We start from the raw sequence: 21,711 nt of genomic DNA, 5'->3' as shown, positions 1-21,711 counted from the left end.
AGAATTTGAATTATTTTCTGGTAAGCAACAATTCTAAAGCATATTTACAAATTATATTTACGTAAATTATATTATATATTTATATACATGTATTACATAAATTACATTTATATTAATATATGTCTTGAACATTAAATATTATTATATTATAAAATTAATATATTTAATATTTTAATTTTAAAATCATATAAATTAAATTGTTTTTTTTCGAGAATTGAAAATTTTATTTTTAAGTGTACATATATTCCATATAAATATAAATAAAACTTGAAATAATAAGATTATCAAAACGGAGTTAAAGAAATATCCTCAATCTTAAGTTTTTAAAGATTTAAATTTACAGTTTACACGAACAGAGAATCATCTTTCAACATGTTCAACATTTATTTTTATTTTTTCTTCGTTTTTTTCAACTTCTTGTTGACAGGTAAGTGAGAATTATTATTTTTATACATGATGTTCATACAAAGTAAGAAGAATATTTAATATTTAACTCTTAAAAGAGATAAAAAAAAACTTATATTCAAAAATATTCATTGAAATATATTTTTCATGTTTTGAAAAATTTAACTTTGAACTAGTCATTGGATGAAGGAAAATGAAAATGTAAATATAATGAAGATAGAATCGCTTCATTTTGTTATGATATTAAATATGAATGTTAAATCCAGATAATATAAATTTTATGTATGCATTAATTTAATGTATTTATAACGAGTTGTTAATAATTTTGGAACCAAATTTATTCACAGTTACTGCTGATGTGACGCAAAATGTTTTTTTACGTTTATATAACAGGTATGTTTAAGTATAAAACACAATCACTAATTCGTAATCATTTAATATTACAATTTATCTTTAGATTTTTCTTCGCGACATTTCTAATAATAATTTGTTTCCATATTTCAAACTCGCAATTAAATAATTACTCTTTTTCTAGGAATGGCTCATATATTGATGAAAATATAAGAAACGCTAGTCTGTTTCTTCCTCATATACAAAAGAATAACTTTTTAATAATTTTTATTAATGGTTTCACTAATGACATAAATTCTTTAAGTGATAAATTAATAACAAGTGGTAAGTTATGATTGAATAAATAATTTAATTCCGTTTATGATAAATTAATCATTTAATATTACAGTTTATTTTTAAATTTTTCTTCGCGATATTTGATTATAATATTAAATATATTTAAAAAAAATTATTTTTCATTTTTCGATTAAATAATTTTGGTAATATTTAAAATTCAAATTTGCCAAAATATAATATATTACGCAAAAATAATTAGTTCAAATTATTTTCTAATTATAGCATATTTAGATACGACGCAGGATAATGTTTTTGCCCTTGATTATCGCAATATTACTACCCAATTTTATCCATTTGCCGTGGCAGACATACCTACTGTCGGCAAATGTGTAGCTGACGCTTTGAACATTATGATAGAAAATGGTGTAAACCCAAAAAAGATACATATAATTGGGCACTCATTGGGAGCTGAGCTTGGGGGTAGCATAGGACGCCAAATGAAATTCAGAATTGGCAGAATAACAGGTATCATTTATAAATATTTCATTTCTTTGTATGTTTTAAATAACTTTAAATTAGAATTATAAATTATATATTACAGAATTACAATAAAATAAAATAAAATTACAATGTGTTCAAAAATGTTTTTTTTTAAAAAAGTTTTTGAAAAAAAAAAATTTTTTTCTTGGCGAACAAGGAATCTATAAAATATTCGATGATTTGTGAACTTTTGAGATTTATTTTTAATTAATGGCTTGTAATAATTCGCAATATTTAAATAAACAAGCGAAGTTTCTTTTAGGTTTGGATCCTGCTGGTCCTTTCTACTACCTTCTGAATAATCATTTGAGCATTTCCGATGCTGATTTCGTAGATGTTATTCATACTGATATGGGTTTCGCGGGATTGGCTTTAAGAATTGGTACTGTCAATTTTTTTCCGAATTATGGTCGTAGACCGCAACCAGGTTGTTCAATAGGTTAGTATAAAACTCATATTTCTTTATTTTTTATTTTTTACTTTTTTATTATAATATTTTTTATATAAATATATTATTTGTTTTTTTAAATGTTTTAAACATTATTTTTTGATCTGTATTTTCAAATTACAGAATGTAATATAAATATGTATTAAATTATTAAATTAATTAAATAAGATAATGTTTTATAATATAATGAAATTACAAATGGTCTATGATTCATTATTATTATAGATTTATATGACGATCATCATCAAATACCTCTAGAAATTATTATTAATAATAAGATATAAGATAATTTTTTAAAACAAAAAACATTATTGCCGCAAATTCGTCCAAATCGCAAATTTCATTTTTCATTATAGAATATCATTGTTTAAATCATTTTTTAAATAAAACATATGGAGAATCATAGTGAAACGAATCAATTTTAATTAATGGAATTTTTATTATGCCGTAATTTCATTTTACTTTAAATTATTTATGGTATAAAAATAAAAAATGGTATTAAAAATGGTATTAAAAATAAAAAAAAAATCACTTATATAATAATTACCATTTTATATAACACCATGCTTAAGAATATGATCATTGTTAATTATTATCCATCATTATAAACTAAATCTCTATTAATTAATTCGGTATCAGTCGGTACTAATTCTTATTATCTATTTCATCGAATCTCATGATTATATGTAAATATTTCATAAATAATATTAACGAGAATCGTAATGGCGTTTAAAGCCATCTAGTGGCAGTAGTAAGTATTGAATCAATCGATCATAGCGGTTTCTTCATTTTTTATAAATTTAATCATGATTCATGATTAACCATCTAACGATACTAATAAATATCGGCAGGATATGATATTAATAATAATATTTACAAATTATTCGAACTTTTCCATAAGATTAGTTTTGATTAAATTTATAGATTAAAGTAAAGTAATAATTTATAGATTATAGATAAAACAAAGGAAAGTCAATGATATTTCCTCTTTCCTTGCTTTTCGTTTTATTTTATACACTAAAGAACATTTATTATTTTTATATTTATAGAACTTACAAGTTCTTGCAGTCACGCTAGAGCTTACGAATTTTACACGGAATCGATTAGAAACCATGGAGCTTTTATTGGAAAATGTTATTCATTAAATAAATGCAACGGAGCTAAATATATTCCAATGGGATATGCGACACCAAGTAATGCGTAAGTATAAGTTTTCTTAGTTTTAGATATTTTTTAATGTATATTGTTTCAAATTATTTATATCATTTTTACATAAGAATTTCCGTAATTCTTTTTCAATGCAAAAAGAATAGTAATAGAACATTTCTACAAAATTTTTTTCTACAAAAAACTCTAAACTTCTTCTTTTTTGGTTTTTATTTTTTTTTTTACTTATATAAACAATTTTTTATCTATCATTCATTTTAATGATTACTTTAACATTTCTAGAACGGGTAACTATTTTCTCATAACAAACTCAAAGAGTCCTTATGGCCGAGAATTGGCAGGAGCAACTTTTAATCCATTATTAGTTACACCTATACTATAAATTAATTACATTTAATGTAATTTATATAAGAATGATATTGTGAATGATATATAAAATAAATTGCATAAGAAATTATATAAGAATTATATAATTTTTCATATATTTAATATATAAAATAAATGATTAATATTTTATTTCTATTGAAAAAATATATAAAAATAAATAAATATGAATAATTTTTTTTTCTTTTCTTATTGTTTTTAATTCTTTCTTATTGTTTCTTTGTAATAAGATTTACTAAAAAATTTTATTCGTTTCCAAAGATTAAACAATTAAAATTTTAAAATGACTACTATGATGTATTAAAAAAAAAAATATAATTTTTTTTTATAATTTTATAGAATCTGTAAATATGTAAAATATTGTATCAAAGCGATTTCGTTAAATCTTAACAAACTTATAATAATGAATATGAATATGAATATGAAAATATGTTATGTTATTTAAAATGTCTCTGCGAATAGAATAAAAATATCGTTTGAAGATAATTTTTTTTTCCACAAAAAAATATATTTTCAATTTTTATTAAATGAAATTTCTCATATTTTATGCCATGCAATAAAATAGAGAATGATTCAGAAGTAATATTGAATTTGAAATGCTTTCAAATTTGAAATCAATTAGTATAGAGTGTTATTTATTGCAATTTTTTAAAAAATTGATTCTACAAATCAAAATAAACAAAAACGTTAATATAATATATAAACGATATAATAATATCGATTAATAATAAAATAATTAAAGTTTGTATTAGTTTAAAAAAAAGATAGAATAAAATTATTCCATTTTCGCACAAAGTAGCAAGATATTCTGTTGCTAACTCGTTTTATCTAATTCAAATTTGAATTGTAAATTTAAATTGTGTGTGTATTTAATAAATAAATCTCATTTTTGTATTTGGTTTCGTTTGTAAAAAATGAAAGATTCTCTTGAATATATTATCATTCTGTACATATCGCATTAATATAATATAATGCAAATTAAAAATGAAAAGATAATAAAGATAATATGATATGATGAAATGGAAAAAGAATGAATGGTTAATATTGTACAAGAATGTAATAAGTAATAGAAATAGAAAATTCACTTCATTGCATGAATTTTTAGCGATGCGACACTAGCGAAAGGATCCTAAAAAAAAAAAATGGAATAAAAAGAAATAATATTATTAATGAAATCAAATTTTTAAAAATATTAAATATTAAGTTTTTTTTCTTATATATTTTAATATTTATTTATTACATTATTTATTATACTTCTAAATTGTCTAATTAATTTTTTTGCTTGATTGGAATTGAAATCATTATTTCATCTGATATGAAATCAATTCTCATAGTATATAACTATAATATATTTTGTTTGTTATGTTTTTAAATATTTTAATTGTATATAATTAAATATTTTAATTGTATGTAATTAACTATTTTAAATATAGGAAAAATTTGTAATAAAATAAACTTAATATTCTTAGATAAAATTGAACTATAAAAACATTTTTATTTTAAACGAATTAATATGTGATAAGTATAAAACACATATTAAATGTTTAATATCGTTCATTTATAATTTTTATTATGTATATATTAATATTAATATATTTAATATTAACATTGTATTGTAATTTTTAATTTATGTAAATATTATTTCATTTTAATGTTATCTATTAAATATAAACACCTGTTAAATATGTAAATATTTGAAATATTATCACTATAAAATGGTTATTGAAATTATTAAAAAAGAGTAAGGATTTAGATGAGTGGAAGGATTTACAAATTATATAGATAATTGAAAAGTTTGATTCATTTTTCGATATGATCAAGAATCATTTCTGCCTTTTCGTCGCATTTCTCAATTTTTTGTTAACAGGTGAGTTTTTCATACATTGCATATATAACAAATAAAGTGCCGAGCAAATAAGTTTCATTGTAATATTATTATTAATTATTTTTTATTACGTTCTAATAACTACAAAAAAATTTAGCTCGAAAATACAGAAAGAAAAGAAGTTTGCAAAAATTTAATTCAGATGGTATTAATAATGAAATTATCTTTTGTTTTGAGAAATATATGATTTATAATGAAACATCTTTCAAAACATTTTTATGTCTTTTTTAATATTTAAGAAATTATTATTTAAGAAGATATTATTTAATTAATTATTTAATTAGAAAAAAGATTTAGATTCAATTTTGTTTTTTGTAGTTTACATTATACATTACCGTAAAAAATTTTTTAAAACATTTTTTTTCAAAATGTATCCCTATCTCACTTGTATTTTTTGATAATGGTTATTTAAAGCTTTTTATTATCATATATGTATATGCAAAATTTTTTAAAATAGTCAAAATCCATTTTAGAAAATGTTCTGCAATAAATTACACACATGTGATGTATCTTTATTATTTCTAAAAATGAAAAAAATAAAAAAAAATATACACATGCATGTGTAAGTGTATGCGAAGTAAATAGGTGAATATTAATTTAAATTAAAAAAATTATTTTAACGTATATAACTTTATTTATCAGAATTATATAAATATGATTTCTTATTTTAAGCTTTTCCATTTTTTTTAACAATTTCAAAGCACATAAATCTAATAAGTTAATAATAATTTTGATATCAATAATAATTTTGTTCACAGATGCTGTTTCTGATTACAATTTGATTAACTCTTCTTTTTTCCGTTTATATAATAGGTATATCTGTTATGCAAAATAATTTAATAAAAAAAATTTATATCATACTAATTTATTTACATGTTTAAAATTCACAATTAAATAATTTTTTAGAAATGGCAGTTATGTTGATGCAAATGTTAAAAACGCTAGTGAATTGCTACCTTACTTAGAAAAGGATAATAGTTTAGTACTTTATATCACTGGTTATACATATGACATCGATTCTGAGGATGTTAAACTCATGACGGGTGGTAAGTTAATAAAAATTCCATTCATAATTTAGAAATTTTTCTATCTTTGTATTTATCATTCTCATCATTTATATAATAGCTAAATAATTTAGATTTGTTAAGAAATTTATTAAACAATTAACTTAAAAGATAATAACAAATAGATCTATTTTTAGAATAAACTGATTCAAATCGATATAATAAGTTCTATAAAACTATTTTTTATCATTTAAATAAAAAATTTTCCTTATCACATAATATATCATGGTACCATAAAACATACATTGCATTGTATGTTATCTAAAATAATTAATTAATTAAAATAATTAATCAGTTATTTTCGAATAATTACAGTGTATTTAAACTACACGGAGGATAATGTCCTAGCTCTTGATTATCGGAATATCACGCATGCGAATTATTTAACTGCTGCACATGCGATTAATGGTCTTGGCAAACTTGTTGCTGATGCTTTAAATATATTTGTAAATAGTGGTGTGAATTCGGAAAAGATACATATAATTGGACACTCATTAGGTGCACAACTTGCAGCAAGAATTGCTCGTAATGTGAACTTTGTAATACCTAGAATAACAGGTATTTTTTATAATGAATCTTTATATTTCTAATGTCCATTAAGTTTAGGGACTATCTAGTGACTTTTTTGAAGAAGCTTTATATTTAATAATTTAATAAAAAGTGATCTTTATTTGACAAATAATATATTTTAACAGTTTGATCAATATATATTGATCATGATATAAAATTTAACGAATTGAATCTTTTAAGTTTTGTTAAGTTAAAATATTTTTCGAAATTTTATTAAATTTTTTTAAATAAATTTTATTTATTTAAATAAAAATTTTTTTATAGGTTTAGATCCTGCTGGTCCTGCGTTTTATTTTCTCAATTCTCATTTGACATCTTCCGATGCTAAGTTCGTAGATATTATACACGTTGATATGGATATCTATGGTTTGGCAATAAAAATTGGTAATGTGGATTTTTTCCCTAATTATGGCCATAGACCACAAGCTGGTTGCGCGACGATCGCTCCATTTCTGTCAAAAGAAGGTCCGTACATGATTTCTAGATATTAATTTTTGCACATTCCAAGTGAAAAAATTAAAATTTAAAATTTTTGATGGAGTTTTGATGGAGAAAATTTAGCATCAATTCAAAATCGTATATACATATATATGTATAGTGCTTTTTAAAGAAAATATCGATGATCTTGAGGTCTTTTTTAAAAAAAAAAAAAATGATTCTAAAAATTTTTATTTTTATGTTACAAGTAACTTTCTTTTGAGAAATTTTTTGATACAATGATATTTATATATCTTCTTTCGTGTGATTTATTTTATATATATATATATTCTATATGAGGGTTATTAATATATATTTTGAATTAATTATGAATATGTATGAAAACTTTTTTTTCTTATTATTATTCTGATTATATCTGAAATATTTTTTACCACTTATTTTTAAAATAGCGTAAGAAACAATATTCTATTGTCACATTAAGCAAAGTGAAAATTATCAGATGTCAAGAATTTTCCTTTTTTCTACTTTCTTCTTTTCTTTTTCATCGTTTTTCATTTATGTTTCGTGTTATAGATCTTTGCAGTCACAGTAGATCTTTCGAGTTCTATGCGGAATCGGTTAGAAATCATACTGCCTTCATTGGAAAATGTCATTCATTAAATGAATGCGGCGGCGTTGAATATATTCCAATGGGATATGCTACACCTAGTAATGCGTTAGTATAATTTTTATTGATTTTTAATTAATTTTTAAAACACAAAGAATTTAGTTCTTCTTTAATAAAATGAATAACAAAAGAAAAAATATCTTAAAATTAATTTCTTTTTTATTGCGTGAATTAAAATTTTTTTGATCATTTTAATGCTTTTAGGACTGGTAATTATTATCTTCTAACAAATGCAAAGAGTCCTTTCGGCCGAGGTTTACCAGGAGCAACATTTAATCCACATCTAATTATACCTGAGCATAAATTGGTTATATTTGGTTAATTATAATCAAATTATATTTATTTTTAAAAAATAAGTGATCAATTCATTGTTTGTATTGAAAAAATAAATATAGTATAAATTTCCTTCAAATTTTTTCTTCATTCTTTCTAAAATTTATCAAAAAATTTCATTAAGATTTCATTAAGAATTCACTAAAATTAAGAATTAAAATTTTATAAGAATCACCGTGAAGAAAAATCGAATTATTTTATAATTTACATAGAATACATAGATCTACATAGAATATTGTATCAAAGATTTTTTAAAATTTGAAATCTTAATAAAGTTATAGCGATGAATACATTATATCCTCGTGAATAGAATAAAGATAATCAATTCAAGTTTCTCATATTTTATACCATATCACAAAATAGAGAATAATTCAGAGACAATGTTGGATTTAAAATATTTAGAATTACTTCGAATTTAGATATTAATACAGAATATTAATATATTCATCATATTTTTTAAAAAATCGATTCTACAAGTTAAAATAAACGCAAAGGTTTATTTTATGTTTATTTATAAGCAGATTTATTTTATAAGCAAAGTACAATATAAATGATACAATAATATAGATTGATAATAAAATAATTAAATTTGTAATTTAATAAATTTAATTCTTTAATTTGTAAAAAATAAAAGATTTAAATATATTATTGTTCTGTACATATCGCATTAATATAATATAATATAATATAATGTAATTAAAAATAAAAAGATAATAAAATAATATAACATGATGAAATGGAAAAAAAATGCTTAATTCATAATCGTATAAGAATGTAATAAATAATAGCAATAGAAAATTCCTTTAACTGCATACATTTTTAGCGATGTGTAAAGGATGCTAGAAGAATAGAATAAAAAGAAATGATATTATTATTAAAAACGAAATTTCTTAATACTGAAAAATATTAAGTATTAAGTTTTTTTCTTATATGTCAATATTTATCTGTATACTTTTAAATTATTTGGTTAAAAACTTAATTGCTTGTTATTATCTACATCAACTTAATCTATTATCACATCTATTACACAACAATGATATGATATATTTTGTTTAAATATATTGTAGTAAGATAAACTTAATAATTGTTTCAGGTAAAATTGGACTATAAAATGAGAATAATGTTTAAAAAATGTAACATTTTAGTCTTAAAAAGATCAGTAAAACATATAAAACACATCTCAAGTTTTCAATCATATTTACATTTTTTTTATTATTTATATTAATATAATATATTATTATATATTAATTGTTAATATATTATTATTAATATTAATATATTTAATATTGAATTGTAATTTTAATTTTATGTAAAACTTATTTCATTTTTAAATATCATCTATATCTAAATATATGTATTTAAATTAATAATATCATTAGAAGGTGAATATTTAAATCATTAAAAAAATAATAAAAATTTAGAAAAAAAATTTACAGATTGTATAAATAATTGAAAAGTTTGATTCATTTTTCGATATGATCAAGAATCGTTTCTGTTTTTTTGTCGCATTTCTCAATTTTTTGTTGACAGGTGAGTCTGATTTTTTTTATACATTATATATATAATAAATAAAATATCAAACGAATATAAGTTTCATTGCAATATTATTATTAATTATTTTTTATTATATTCATGATTAATATTTACAAAAAAATTTAGCAATTTGAAAGTATACAGAGAAATTTGTAAAAATTTAATTCAGATGGTATTAATAATGAAATTATCTTTTGTTTTGAGAGATATATGATTTATAATGAAACACTTTTCAAAATATTTTTATGTCTTTTGTAATCTTTTGTAATATTTAAGAAATTATAGAAGATATTATAAGGAAGAATTAGATTCAATCTTGTTTTTTAATAGTTTACATTGTATATTATCGTAAAGAATATTTTTTAAAACATTTTTTCTTAAAATGTATCTCTATCTTACTTGCGTTTCACTTTTTGATAATGGTCATTTAAAGCTTTTTATTATCATATGTGTATATACAAAATTTTTTAAAATAATCAAAATCCATTGGAGAAATTTTCTAAAAATGAAAAAAATAAAAAAAAATACACACATACATGATGTAAGTGCATGCGAAATAAGTAGAGGATATTAATTTAAATTAAAAAAATTATTTTAACGTATATAATTTTATTTATTAGAATTATATAAATATGATTTTTTATTTTAAGCTTTTTCTTTTTTTTTTTTTAACAATTTCAAAGCACATAAATCTAAATATAATAAGTTAATAATAATAATTTTGATACCAACTTTGTTCACAGATGCTGTTTCTGATTATAATTTGATTGACTCTTCTTTTTTCCGTTTATATAATAGGTATACCTGCAAAATAATTTAATAAAAGAAATTTATATCAATCTAATTTATTTATATGTTTAAAATTCACAATTAAATAATTTTTTAGAAATGGTACTTATATTGATACAAATGTTAAAAACGCTAATGTATTATTACCTTATATAGAAAAGAATGATAGTTTATTAGTACTTTATATCACTGGTTACACATATGACATCGATTCTGAGAATGTTAAACTCATAACGGGTGGTAAGTTAATAAAAATTCGATTCACAATTTAGAAATTTTTCTATCTTTATATTTGTCATTCTCATCATTTATATAATAGCTAAATAATCTAGATTTGTTAAGAAAAGCATTTTATTTTAATACATTCGTACAATGAATTTCTTTCCTTAAATTATGTAAAGATAAATTTTAGGTTTAAAATAATAATAATAATTTTTTAAATTTTTAATTAGATAAGAATATAATAAAATAACAATTTAATTTGTCCTATATGTGATGATTTTAAATAATATAAATTTTGTCACAAAAATTGTAATAAAATCAAAAATCAAAAAGTTTAAGAATTGTTAATTACAAAAATAAGAAATTTATTAAATAATTAACTTAAAAGATAATAAAAAATAGATCTATTTTTAGAATAAACTGATTCAAATCGATATAATAAGTTTTATAAAACTATTTTTTATCATTTAAATAAGAAATTTTACTTATTATATTATATATCATGGTATTATAAATCATATATTGCATTATATGTTATCTGAAAATAATTAATGCAGTTATTTTTTAATAATTACAGTGTATTTAAACTACACGCAGCATAATATCCTAGCTCTTGATTATCGAAATATCACACGAGCGAATTATTTAACTGCTGTATATGCGATTAACGATCTCGGCAAACTTGTTGCTGATGCTTTAAATACATTGGTAAATGGTGGCGTGAATTCCGAAATGATACATATAATTGGACATTCATTGGGTGCACAACTTGCAGCAAGAATTGCTCGTAATCTGAACTTTGTAATACCTAGAATAACAGGTATTCTTTATGATGAATATTTATATTTTTAATCATTAAGTTTAGTGACTATCTAGCGACTTTCTTGAAGAAGCTATATATTTAATAATTTAATAAAAAGTGATCCTTATTCGATAAATAATATATAGCAATTTTTTTGATTGTGATATAAAATTTAACGAATTAAATCTTCTATATCTTTTGTTATTGAGTCAAAATATTTTTCGAATATTTAAACGTAAATAAAATTCTTTTTACAGGTTTAGATCCTGCCGGTCCTTTGTTTTATTTCCTCAACTCTCATTTGAAATCTTCTGATGCTAGGTTTGTGGGTATTATACACGCTGATATAGGTGGTTATGGCCTAGCATTGAAAACTGGTGATGTGGACTTCTTTCCCAATTATGGTCATAGACCTCAACCCAATTGTCCATTAATTGGTCCATTATTATCGCAAATGGGTTCGTACAAGATCTCTGGGTCTTGATTTTTTTAATTTTTTAAATGAAAAATAAAACTTATACTTACCTTTTTTCTTTCTTGTTATTTTCTTTCTCGTTGTTTTTTGTTTTCACATAGATCTTTGTAGTCACAGTAGATCTTTCGAGTTCTATGCGGAATCGGTTAGAAATCATACTGCCTTCATTGCAAAGTGTTATTCATTAAATGAATGCGGCGGCGTTGAATATATTCCAATGGGATATGCTACATCTGTCAATTCGTTAGTATAATTTTTATTAATTTTTAATTTATTTTTAAAACACAAAGAATTTAGTTCTTCTTTAATAAAATGAATAACAAAAGAAAAAAAATATCTTGAAATTAGTTCTTTTTTTATTGCTCGAGCTAACTTATTCTTTTAATCATTTTAATATTTTTAGGACTGGTACCTATTACCTTCTAACGAATGCAGAGAGTCCGTTCGGCCGAGGTTTAGCAGGAGCAACTTTTGATCCATTGAAAATCATTCCTATTCCTGTTGCAAATTGATATAATATTTATTATATTTATTATAACATTATTGTTAAAAAATTAATATCAAATTGCACAATAAATGTATGTATATAAATGCTATGTTGAAAGAAAAAGAAATAAACGTTTTTCTTGCTTGCATTTATTTTTTATAAATCTCTATTTTCATATTCTCTTGAAATGTATGAAATAATTCTTTTGTTGCAATATTCATCTTTAATTAAAAATTAGTATATCATAAATAATATATGCTATGTCATACATTGACATTAATCTTTATAACAAAAAATGTAAATAATAATTAATAAATATTTTAATAACATTTTTTTTTTATTCACTGGTGTCACATAAGTATAAAATATTTTTGAAAAAAATATCTTAATCTTTCTTAATGTTTTTATGATATAGAAAAAAACTTTCAGAAAATTGAATTTGAAAATTCATATTTAGTAGCAGGCTCGAAACTTCAAGCTTTAAAATGAACTCTGTAAATTTTTTACATTACAGTTAATTATAGTTGCAATTTAAAGATTGATAATTTTTCGATCAAAATAGTAGTTTTTTAATTTTGATTATGAAGTTAGTGCGTGAAGAAAAAGAAAAATTAATATAATCTAATACAAGAATATAATTAAAAATGTAATTAAAAGAATATAAATAATAGCGATATGTTCTCAATGTATCTTTAATAATAATAATATTATTCAAATGATTAAAAAAAAATGGAATAATAAAAATGAAAAAATTTTTTTCATTCACTTATCACTTGATTGAATTGCTATTAAAAATGTCACAATCGAAAAGCAATTAAAATTATTATAACTATATTGATACTACTATTATTATAATATAATAATTAATATTATTATAATAATATTAATTTCTATTACATTTATATCTATCAATTTATTGTGTATTCTATTATGTAATTTAATTTATTATGTAAGTGTGAAATAGTACTTAAATAATGAAACTTTAAATAAAATTTGCATAAGTTAATGAATAAATAATGAATAAGTTTTATTTATATCAATGGGACAAATATTTAAAAGTATAATATAAACTTTAATAACCATTGGTGAACAAAAAAAGACATCAATTATAATTAAATGCATAGATATTTATCGAAAGTAAATTTAACTTATTATTCAATTTTACTATTTAACTTATTATTTATTTAACTTATTATTTAACTTATTTATTATTTACTTATTTACTATTGTTACTATTGTATGTATAATAGATTATAGATTATAGATTATTGTTTATTATTATCAATTATATTATCATTTATATCATCATTAGAATTAATGAATTAGAATTTTTTTTAGAATTAATTTCAATCTAATTTAAAAAGTTATATTTGAATGTGTTCTGACCTTCAGAACATTTCAAGGTATTCAAGATCACAATGTAAATTTGCGGATTCTGTGAAAGATTTTACTTACTAAAGTTAGTGTATAGCGTAACCAGTTTTTAGTTTACTAGACGTTAGTATAGCGTTTTCAGTTCCAGTTTTGATTAGATTTAGTCATAGTATGAAACATTCATTCGTGTATATAAGTCTGCGTTTGTTGATCTATAATACTTTTACGAAAAGATACTTTTACAAAAGTCAGTGTAATTTGTTCATCCATCACACGATCTTCTACAATATTCTGTAAAAAATATTGGTGATAATTAGATCAAGTATCGTGTATAATATATAAAATTTATAAAAATATTGTTGCTAAAGTGTTTATAAAATTAATATAAAACAATAGCATTTTCATAGCAATAATAATCATTTATTTTTGATTTAAAAAATTTGCGTTCAAGTGTACAATTTAAAATAAATTTTTTATAATTTTGCGAATATAATTATAATAATATTATTCTTGTTGTACAATTAGTGATCAAAGTGATTGAAAGTGTAATCTCATATAGAAAAACATTGCGTGTAACACATATACGAATATGCATATAGATAAATAAAATAACATTCAATGTTATTCATCAAAAATCTTGGAATCAATTCTTCAAAAATACTGAATTGTAAATTAAGAATTTTTTGTTTTGTTTTCAAATATTTACAGCACACATTGAAATATAATAATATAGAAAAGAAAAAATAAAGATAAAAGAATAGTGAAGAAAAGTGAATTCAATTATAAAAATTTATTAAATAATTAATAAATTAAATAAATTAATTTATAATTTATAGTGATCACAAGATTTAATTCATCTATCTGAATATGATTAATGTTTGTTTCTGTATTTTCCTAGTATTTTTTACTTTTTTTTCGGCAGGTAAATGCTTGATTTTACATTTTATTTCTTCATATTTGAAAATAATAAAAAAAAAATGAATAAATTATTATATCAATAAATAATTATTAGTAAAAGTTTTGAAACTGTGAAATTTAGAAATATTTGTAGAATATGTTCCATACATGTACAAAGTTTTATTGATAAAATGATTGAAATTCATTTTTTATTTAAGAATCATTCAATTTATTTATCAAAAGTATATAGATATAAAATTTTTTATTTTAGTTTTCCTTTTTACCACTGTAATGTAATACACAGTTAATAATTTTGAAAATTAATTTTGTTCACAGATGCTGTGAATATGACTGACAATTTATATTTAACTAAAAATGTTTTTTTGCGTTTATATAATAGGTAATTACAATTAAAATTAATGAAATAAAAAAATTTTACAGTTATATGTATATTTAAATTTCATCAAGTGATTATCTTTTTTAGAAATGGCTCTCATATTGATAAAAATATAAGGAATACTAATGAATTATTACCTTACATACAAAAGGATAACAATTTAGTATTCTATTTAACTGGTTATACGTATGACATCGATTCTGACAATGTGAAAATGATAACGAATGGTAAGTGGAAAATTCGTTAATATCAACATATTTCGTAATATCATGTTTTTTCTTTTTTATTAAACTATTCTCATTAAAATATGATATTACATTTAATGATGATTTTATGTCTTTCTTAATTGTTATTTGATAAACAATTAATTCTCAATTTTTCTTTGATTCGTTGCAGCATATTTATATAATACGCAAGATAATATTTTAGCACTCGATTATCGGGAAATTACAAATCAAATTTATCTAATTTCCGTGATAACAATTAATCAACTGAGCACATTTATAGCCAATGCTCTGAACAGTTTAGTGAATAATGGCATAAACCCAGAAAAGATACATTTAATTGGACATTCATTAGGTGCGCAACTTGCAGCGAGAATAGGTCGTAAAACGAACTTCAAAATTCCAAGGATAACAGGTCATTTATGAATATTTTTTCTTAAATAACATAATTAAATGCAGAGAAAAAAGTTCTATTAATTCGATTAATCTTTTAAAGAATTAAAAAATAACATTTTTTGAATTGAAATTTGATACTCATGATAGAAAATAATTTAGAACTTTTTATTTATTATCCTATCAATTATTATCTTATTAATACATTGTTTAAATAGGATGTTTAAATTTTTTTTTACAGCCTTAGATCCTGCTGGTCCTTTATATTATTTTGTCGATTCTCATATAACTTCCTCCGATGCTAAATTTGTGGATGTTATACACACTGATATGGGTTTATATGGATTGGCTATAAAAGTTGGACATGTAGACTTCTTTCCTAATTATGGTTATAGACCGCAACCAGGTTGTAAAATAATTGGCCCATTATTGTCGGTAGAAGGTTTGTACGATGCATGTATGGTTTTTAATTTCTTTATTTTTTCGAATTTCGATTTGTCATTTGGAATTTTTTTGATAAACAATTTTTAATTTCAACAGTTCAACGATTCGTAATATAATTCGATTATTTCACCTCATATGTTACAGATTTTTGTAGTCACAGTAGATCTTTCGAGTATTATGCGGAATCAGTTAAAAACAATAATGCCTTCATCGCTAAGTGTAGAAATTGTAAGGATACTTCATTTATTCCAATGGGATATTCTACACCTAGCAACGCGTTAGTATAATTTTCATTAATTTTCAACAATTTTTTTAACCACTCATTCTGTTTCTTCTGTACTTTAAGATTTTATATATAAGAATTTTTTTTTCGTATACCTCTCTTTGAATTTGGGCAGGAGGGGAAGGAGGGGGGCGAAAATGGAAAAGGAAAAGGAAAATTTAGATAATCATTATTATACTTTCAGGAGAGGTAACTATAACCTCTTAACAAATGAACGTAGTCCATATGGCCGAGGCTTAAAAGGAATATTCAATATTTCATAGAACACAGGATATTTATCTGTATTTAAATTGATTATATTTATTGTATCTCACAGACAAAAATTTTATTTCATCTTTAAATATTTATATTAAGATCTAAATGATTAACAATAAGTTTTATTATGAAATATATGATATTATAGGTTTTAGTATTTGTTATCAATCAAGTTGTTGTGTATCAATTTTCTTCTGTAAATAATAATTCTATATAAATATAAAGTAACGAATGAAGTCATGTGTGCAAAATTTCTTCCCCAATCTTTCATATAATGCATAATGTGCCAATTCCAGCTAGAAAAAAATTGAAAAACATCGTATAACGCAACTCTTTAGTTAAATTTCTGCTCTCTATTCTAATAATAATTTTTATCTTAAAATTTATCATCATATATTTTTATATCTGATATTTTTAAATATCTATTTCCTCTTTTGTTTTATACCTTGATCACTTATATATCTTATATATCTTATATATCTTGATCACTTTTTCTTTTATTTTTCGTGCATTTCAGTTTTTATATGTAGAACTATATACATTATTTTTTATAATTCTCTTTTACCAGTTTTTTTCCTCATCATAAAGATATCATTATCATACATAGAAATCTGCAAATAATTTAGTTGTGAGAGAATCCTTGCACGTTCTATCTTCAGAGAAGAATTATATACAAGATATATAAGATTATATGCAACAATTGACTTGTGATTATTTGCAAACCAGATAGAAATGAGTTTCGTGTTATTAAATTACAATTAATCGTATTTACAACGATTTTGCAGTTTCTTTTAAAGGTAAATACATTTTAATAACATATAATGATATCATAATTATCATTTTAATAATATATAATATATATCATAATAATATTATAATTTATTTCAATATAATCATCACAATTATTAAAAATTGAAAATATTTTATGATTGTACAATTGTTGTAAATATGAGATGATTGATTAAAAAGAAATATATTAATAATATCGATTTAATAAAAGTATTTCCATTGGACATGGCATTATATTTAAATTTCTAAGAGTATCGTCATATTCTCCGCGTATTACATCGAAAATAATTTAAATGTTAAAAATATTTTATGCATTTACTAAAAAAATTATAATAAAGCTTAAGTTATGTAATGCAATCCATTCAAAGTCCTTACGTAAACATTCTTACGTATTTTTAGGATTGTTTTTAGATTCTTAAGATTTAATAACATTTATATTTTATTATAAAAATTTACTTTCTACTTCGTAAAATATAAAAAATTATAAATATTCCTATGTCATTCTAATATCATTTTATTCTGATAACAATTCAGAATTTTATGTCCATATTTTTGTGAATTACCGATAATTTTAATCATTCTTTTCAATTTCCAAAAGTTCAAATCATTCTGATTTGTCAATCTCACCCATTGTCATATTGTATCATGTGATATATAAGTAAATAGTTATTTGAAAAAAATTCATATATAATAATATTAATAGTATTATTAATAGTATTTTTAAATACTATACTTATTTGACATGTTAAAAAAATAGAGCTAAAAAAATGTAATAATTTTGATTTGTCTTAAATAAAGTGATTTTATTTGTAGAGCAATTAAACTATGAACATGATCAAGATTTATTTTTTGCTAGTATTCTTTATTTTTCTATCAGGTAAGTTTTTGATAGATTTTATTTTTAGATATTTAAAAACAAAGTTAAAAACTTAAAAAGGAAATTAATTATCATTGCATAATTGTTATTAATAAATCCGATAATTATTGGAAATAATAGGAAAATTTTTGAAACTGAGAAATTCAGAAAAATTTGAATTTTTCAAGTTTAGAATACATTCCTTACACGTATAAAATTTTATTATCAAATAAAATATTTTAAATATTTTTAAAATAATCAAAATTCATTATTTGTTTAAAAATTATTTCATTTTATTTAAAATTATTTATCAAAAATATGTAAACACGATTTTTGATTTTTTAAAAATTTCCTTTTTAGTTTTATATGTATAATAAATTGTTAATTATAATATGAATTAATTTTGAAATTGTTCATAGATGCAGCGACTAACAATTTACATATAGTTAAAAATGTTTTCTTGCGTTTATATAACAGGTATTAGTATTTAATTTAATTAATATAAAATTAATGAATTGAATGAAAAAAAAATTAATTCTAATTTAATTTACTTGCATATCTAAATTTTATCAAGTAATTGTTTCCTTTTTTTAGGAATGGATTTTATATTGATAAAAATCTAAAAAATATTGATCAATTGTTATTTTACATACAAAAGAATAATAGTATAGTGTTTTATATACCTGGTTATTGGTGTGACATTGATTGTGATGACGTGAAACTAATTACGAATGGTAAATTATTATAAATATAAATCAATTTAATTTTATTTATTTTTAGTTATATATTTTTATATTTTTTTTCCTCATTATTTATACATGCAATAGAAATTAAACAAAATGCTAATTAATAAGTTTATATAATTTGTATAAGTCTTTGTCTTAAAATTATCTTACATGATTTGCAGCTATATTATAAATCAATAACATTTTTTTTATTTTGTAATATTAAAAGATTAAATTACTATTTTGCTATTTGATGTAAAATATATTAGTAATTTAAAATATATTAAATAATATCTTCAATAACAGATTATGCATTATTGTATACAAATTCTTATTTAACGATAAATTTATCAAGATCAAAATAAAATAAAATAAAATTTTCTATCGGTTTTCTGTGTAAAACGTTTAAAAAAGTACAAATTCCTTGAAACTTTATCGAATTATTTAACGCTAATGAAACTTGAAATTTATTTATCGGAACAGACAAGAAATTTTTAAATATTAAATATTAACTAGATTATTAACTGATTAAACATTAAATATTAAATATATTATAATTATAATTCATTTATTTCTAGAATTAATTGATTAAAGAATCAATATCAGTGACAGCCTTTTAATAAAATTATTTATTATTTATCAGTTAATTTTCACGTAATACATACGTGAAAATTGCATTACATACGATGCATTATTTGAAAATTTCTATCTAATATAGACCTCTCCAAATTATTGCAGCATATTTAAATAATACGCAGGATAATATCCTAGCACTTGATTATCGGAATATTACATATCAGGCTTATTTAATTTCTACGATTGCAATCAACGTACTTGGTGAATTTGTGGCCAATGCTTTGAACAGCATAGTAGACAAAGGTGTGGATCCAGAAAAGATACATATAATCGGACACTCATTAGGTGCACAGCTTGCAGCAAAAATTGGTCGTAAAACGAAATTCAAAATTCCCAGGATAACAGGTATCATTTATTTTTCAAAGAAGTTAATCAATGAAAAATAATCTTTTTTGTTTTTTAAACGATTTTTCGAAATACATTCGATGATTCGTAACTTTTACTTCTCTATTCGTCTTTTTTCCTTATCAGTTTTCGATAAATGCAAACGAACTCTTTTCTTCTTACAGCTTTAGATCCTGCTGGTCCTTTATTCTACATTCTCAATTCTCATTTGAGAAATTCTGATGCTAAATTCGTAGACGTTATACACACCGATATGGGTATCTTGGGACTCGCTAAAGAAATTGGCCACGTAGATTTTTATGTTAATTATGGTATCAGACCGCAGCCAGGCTGTACGTCAACTAATCTGATATTATTGTTGATAGGTTTGTACAACACACATGGCTCTTAATTTTTTTTAGTTTTTAAATGATTCGTTACTTTCGATTAATCAATTTTTAAGTTCAATAATTCATAATATAGTTTTGCTTATTTCATCATTGTATATTATAGATATTTGTAGCCACAAAAGATCTATCGAGTATTATGCGGAATCGATTAGAGTCAATAACGCCTTCATAGGCAAATGCAGAAATCATTGTAACAATGTATTTGCTCCAATGGGATACGCTACACCTAGCAACGTGTTAGTAAAATTTTCATTTAAAAAAAAAGAAAATTTATATATTTTCTCTTTCCTTAAATTGTATTATTTCCTGATAACTTTAAATCATGATTATTATATATTTTTTTTTTAGAAAGGGTAATTATGATGTTTTCACAAATGCACAAACTCCCTATGGTCGAGGTTACGATGGGACTCGTATCATAATCAATGATGTGTAGCACATTGTATCTACTTATGTATAAATTGATTCTATTTATCATATTTATTATTATAATAGATACATAAAAGTATTATATATTAAAAATTATATTGTATATGTATTGCAAAATAATTATAATATGTATTAATTTTGTATATTTTTTTGTACATGCAAGTGAAGTGAATTTAATTTTATAAAGAATTCTGAGTATAAAATGAATGACGAAAGCAATATGCAAAATTTGTTTGCGAATCTTCCGTATATACGCAACTTCTCATTTAATTAATAAGATGATGAAAATATTTTTCAATTCAAGAGATTTAATTGGCTGAGTTTAAGAAAATATTTTAATGATCGATATTTTTAACGCTTCTTTGTCAATGATTATTATTGTAATGATAAATCAATATTCCAATTGCAAAACTTATTCGATCTTGCTGAATTAAAATTT

The 21,711-nt window shown here is 21.5% G+C and overlaps 4 protein-coding genes across 5 annotated transcripts; all 4 read left to right on the top strand.

Moving 5' to 3' along the window:
* Positions 1–3: 3 nt before the first annotated feature.
* LOC100863132 (pancreatic triacylglycerol lipase) lies at positions 4–5,217 on the top strand. Its single transcript, XM_086912536.1, has 8 exons — positions 4–20; positions 344–427; positions 753–798; positions 941–1,080; positions 1,315–1,557; positions 1,835–2,011; positions 3,070–3,220; positions 3,470–5,217. The coding sequence occupies exons 2-8, from the start codon at positions 373–375 to the stop codon at positions 3,567–3,569; spliced, it is 912 nt and encodes a 303-aa protein (XP_086768662.1). The 5' UTR covers positions 4–20; positions 344–372; the 3' UTR covers positions 3,570–5,217.
* Positions 5,218–5,383: 166 nt separating this feature from the next.
* Positions 5,384–8,517, top strand: LOC147656970 (pancreatic lipase-related protein 2-like). The gene is made up of 7 exons (XM_086912354.1): positions 5,384–5,438; positions 6,215–6,269; positions 6,363–6,502; positions 6,836–7,078; positions 7,355–7,555; positions 8,102–8,243; positions 8,400–8,517. Exons 1-7 carry the CDS (start codon positions 5,384–5,386, stop codon positions 8,515–8,517), a joined length of 954 nt encoding a protein of 317 aa, XP_086768480.1.
* A 1,438-nt stretch (positions 8,518–9,955) lies between these two features.
* LOC147656969 (pancreatic triacylglycerol lipase-like) lies at positions 9,956–12,962 on the top strand. Of its 2 annotated transcripts, none has more exons than XR_015293410.1 (7): positions 9,956–10,058; positions 10,805–10,859; positions 10,948–11,090; positions 11,650–11,892; positions 12,132–12,332; positions 12,461–12,592; positions 12,753–12,894. XR_015293410.1 is itself a non-coding variant. In XM_086912573.1 (7 exons), the coding sequence occupies exons 1-7, from the start codon at positions 10,004–10,006 to the stop codon at positions 12,859–12,861; spliced, it is 948 nt and encodes a 315-aa protein (XP_086768699.1). In that variant the 5' UTR covers positions 9,959–10,003; the 3' UTR covers positions 12,862–12,962. The 2 variants fall into 2 exon arrangements, 1 of the variants encoding a protein (XP_086768699.1); XM_086912573.1 differs by having other exon boundaries at positions 9,959–10,058; positions 12,451–12,592; positions 12,753–12,962.
* Positions 12,963–14,407: 1,445 nt separating this feature from the next.
* Positions 14,408–21,409, top strand: LOC105737398 (uncharacterized). The gene is made up of 14 exons (XM_031920621.2): positions 14,408–15,132; positions 15,444–15,507; positions 15,592–15,731; positions 15,901–16,143; positions 16,363–16,563; positions 16,710–16,842; positions 17,033–17,082; positions 18,713–18,769; positions 19,168–19,225; positions 19,343–19,482; positions 20,212–20,454; positions 20,619–20,819; positions 20,947–21,079; positions 21,192–21,409. The coding sequence occupies exons 1-14, from the start codon at positions 15,078–15,080 to the stop codon at positions 21,277–21,279; spliced, it is 1,806 nt and encodes a 601-aa protein (XP_031776481.2). The 5' UTR covers positions 14,408–15,077; the 3' UTR covers positions 21,280–21,409.
* Positions 21,410–21,711: the final 302 nt, after the last annotated feature.

Source organism: Apis florea, unplaced genomic scaffold (assembly GCF_048593485.1).
Source record: "Apis florea isolate Af1SG1 unplaced genomic scaffold, ASM4859348v1 contig_3391_pilon, whole genome shotgun sequence".
In the NCBI taxonomy this organism is placed as follows: domain Eukaryota; kingdom Metazoa; phylum Arthropoda; class Insecta; order Hymenoptera; family Apidae; genus Apis; species Apis florea.
This window is presented reverse-complemented; position numbering and strand designations above follow the sequence as displayed.

Excerpts from the sequence above, each read along its gene's own strand:
- LOC105737398 (XM_031920621.2), top strand. The coding sequence starts at position 15,078 with ATGATTAATGTTTGTTTCTGTATTTTCCTAGTATTTTTTACTTTTTTT. Across the intron at positions 17,083-18,712 it reads ACGTAGTCCATATGGCCGAG|AAACTATGAACATGATCAAG; the intron begins GCTTAAAAGGAA and ends TGTAGAGCAATT. Across the intron at positions 18,770-19,167 it reads ATTCTTTATTTTTCTATCAG|ATGCAGCGACTAACAATTTA; the intron begins GTAAGTTTTTGA and ends AATTGTTCATAG.
- LOC147656969 (XM_086912573.1), top strand. The coding sequence starts at position 10,004 with ATGATCAAGAATCGTTTCTGTTTTTTTGTCGCATTTCTCAATTTTTTG. Across the intron at positions 11,091-11,649 it reads TGTTAAACTCATAACGGGTG|TGTATTTAAACTACACGCAG; the intron begins GTAAGTTAATAA and ends TAATAATTACAG. Across the intron at positions 11,893-12,131 it reads TGTAATACCTAGAATAACAG|GTTTAGATCCTGCCGGTCCT; the intron begins GTATTCTTTATG and ends TTCTTTTTACAG.
- LOC100863132 (XM_086912536.1), top strand. The coding sequence starts at position 373 with ATGTTCAACATTTATTTTTATTTTTTCTTCGTTTTTTTCAACTTCTTG. Across the intron at positions 799-940 it reads TTTTTACGTTTATATAACAG|GAATGGCTCATATATTGATG; the intron begins GTATGTTTAAGT and ends CTCTTTTTCTAG. Across the intron at positions 1,081-1,314 it reads TGATAAATTAATAACAAGTG|CATATTTAGATACGACGCAG; the intron begins GTAAGTTATGAT and ends TTCTAATTATAG.
- LOC147656970 (XM_086912354.1), top strand. The coding sequence starts at position 5,384 with ATGATCAAGAATCATTTCTGCCTTTTCGTCGCATTTCTCAATTTTTTG. Across the intron at positions 5,439-6,214 it reads TCTCAATTTTTTGTTAACAG|ATGCTGTTTCTGATTACAAT; the intron begins GTGAGTTTTTCA and ends TTTTGTTCACAG. Across the intron at positions 7,079-7,354 it reads TGTAATACCTAGAATAACAG|GTTTAGATCCTGCTGGTCCT; the intron begins GTATTTTTTATA and ends ATTTTTTTATAG.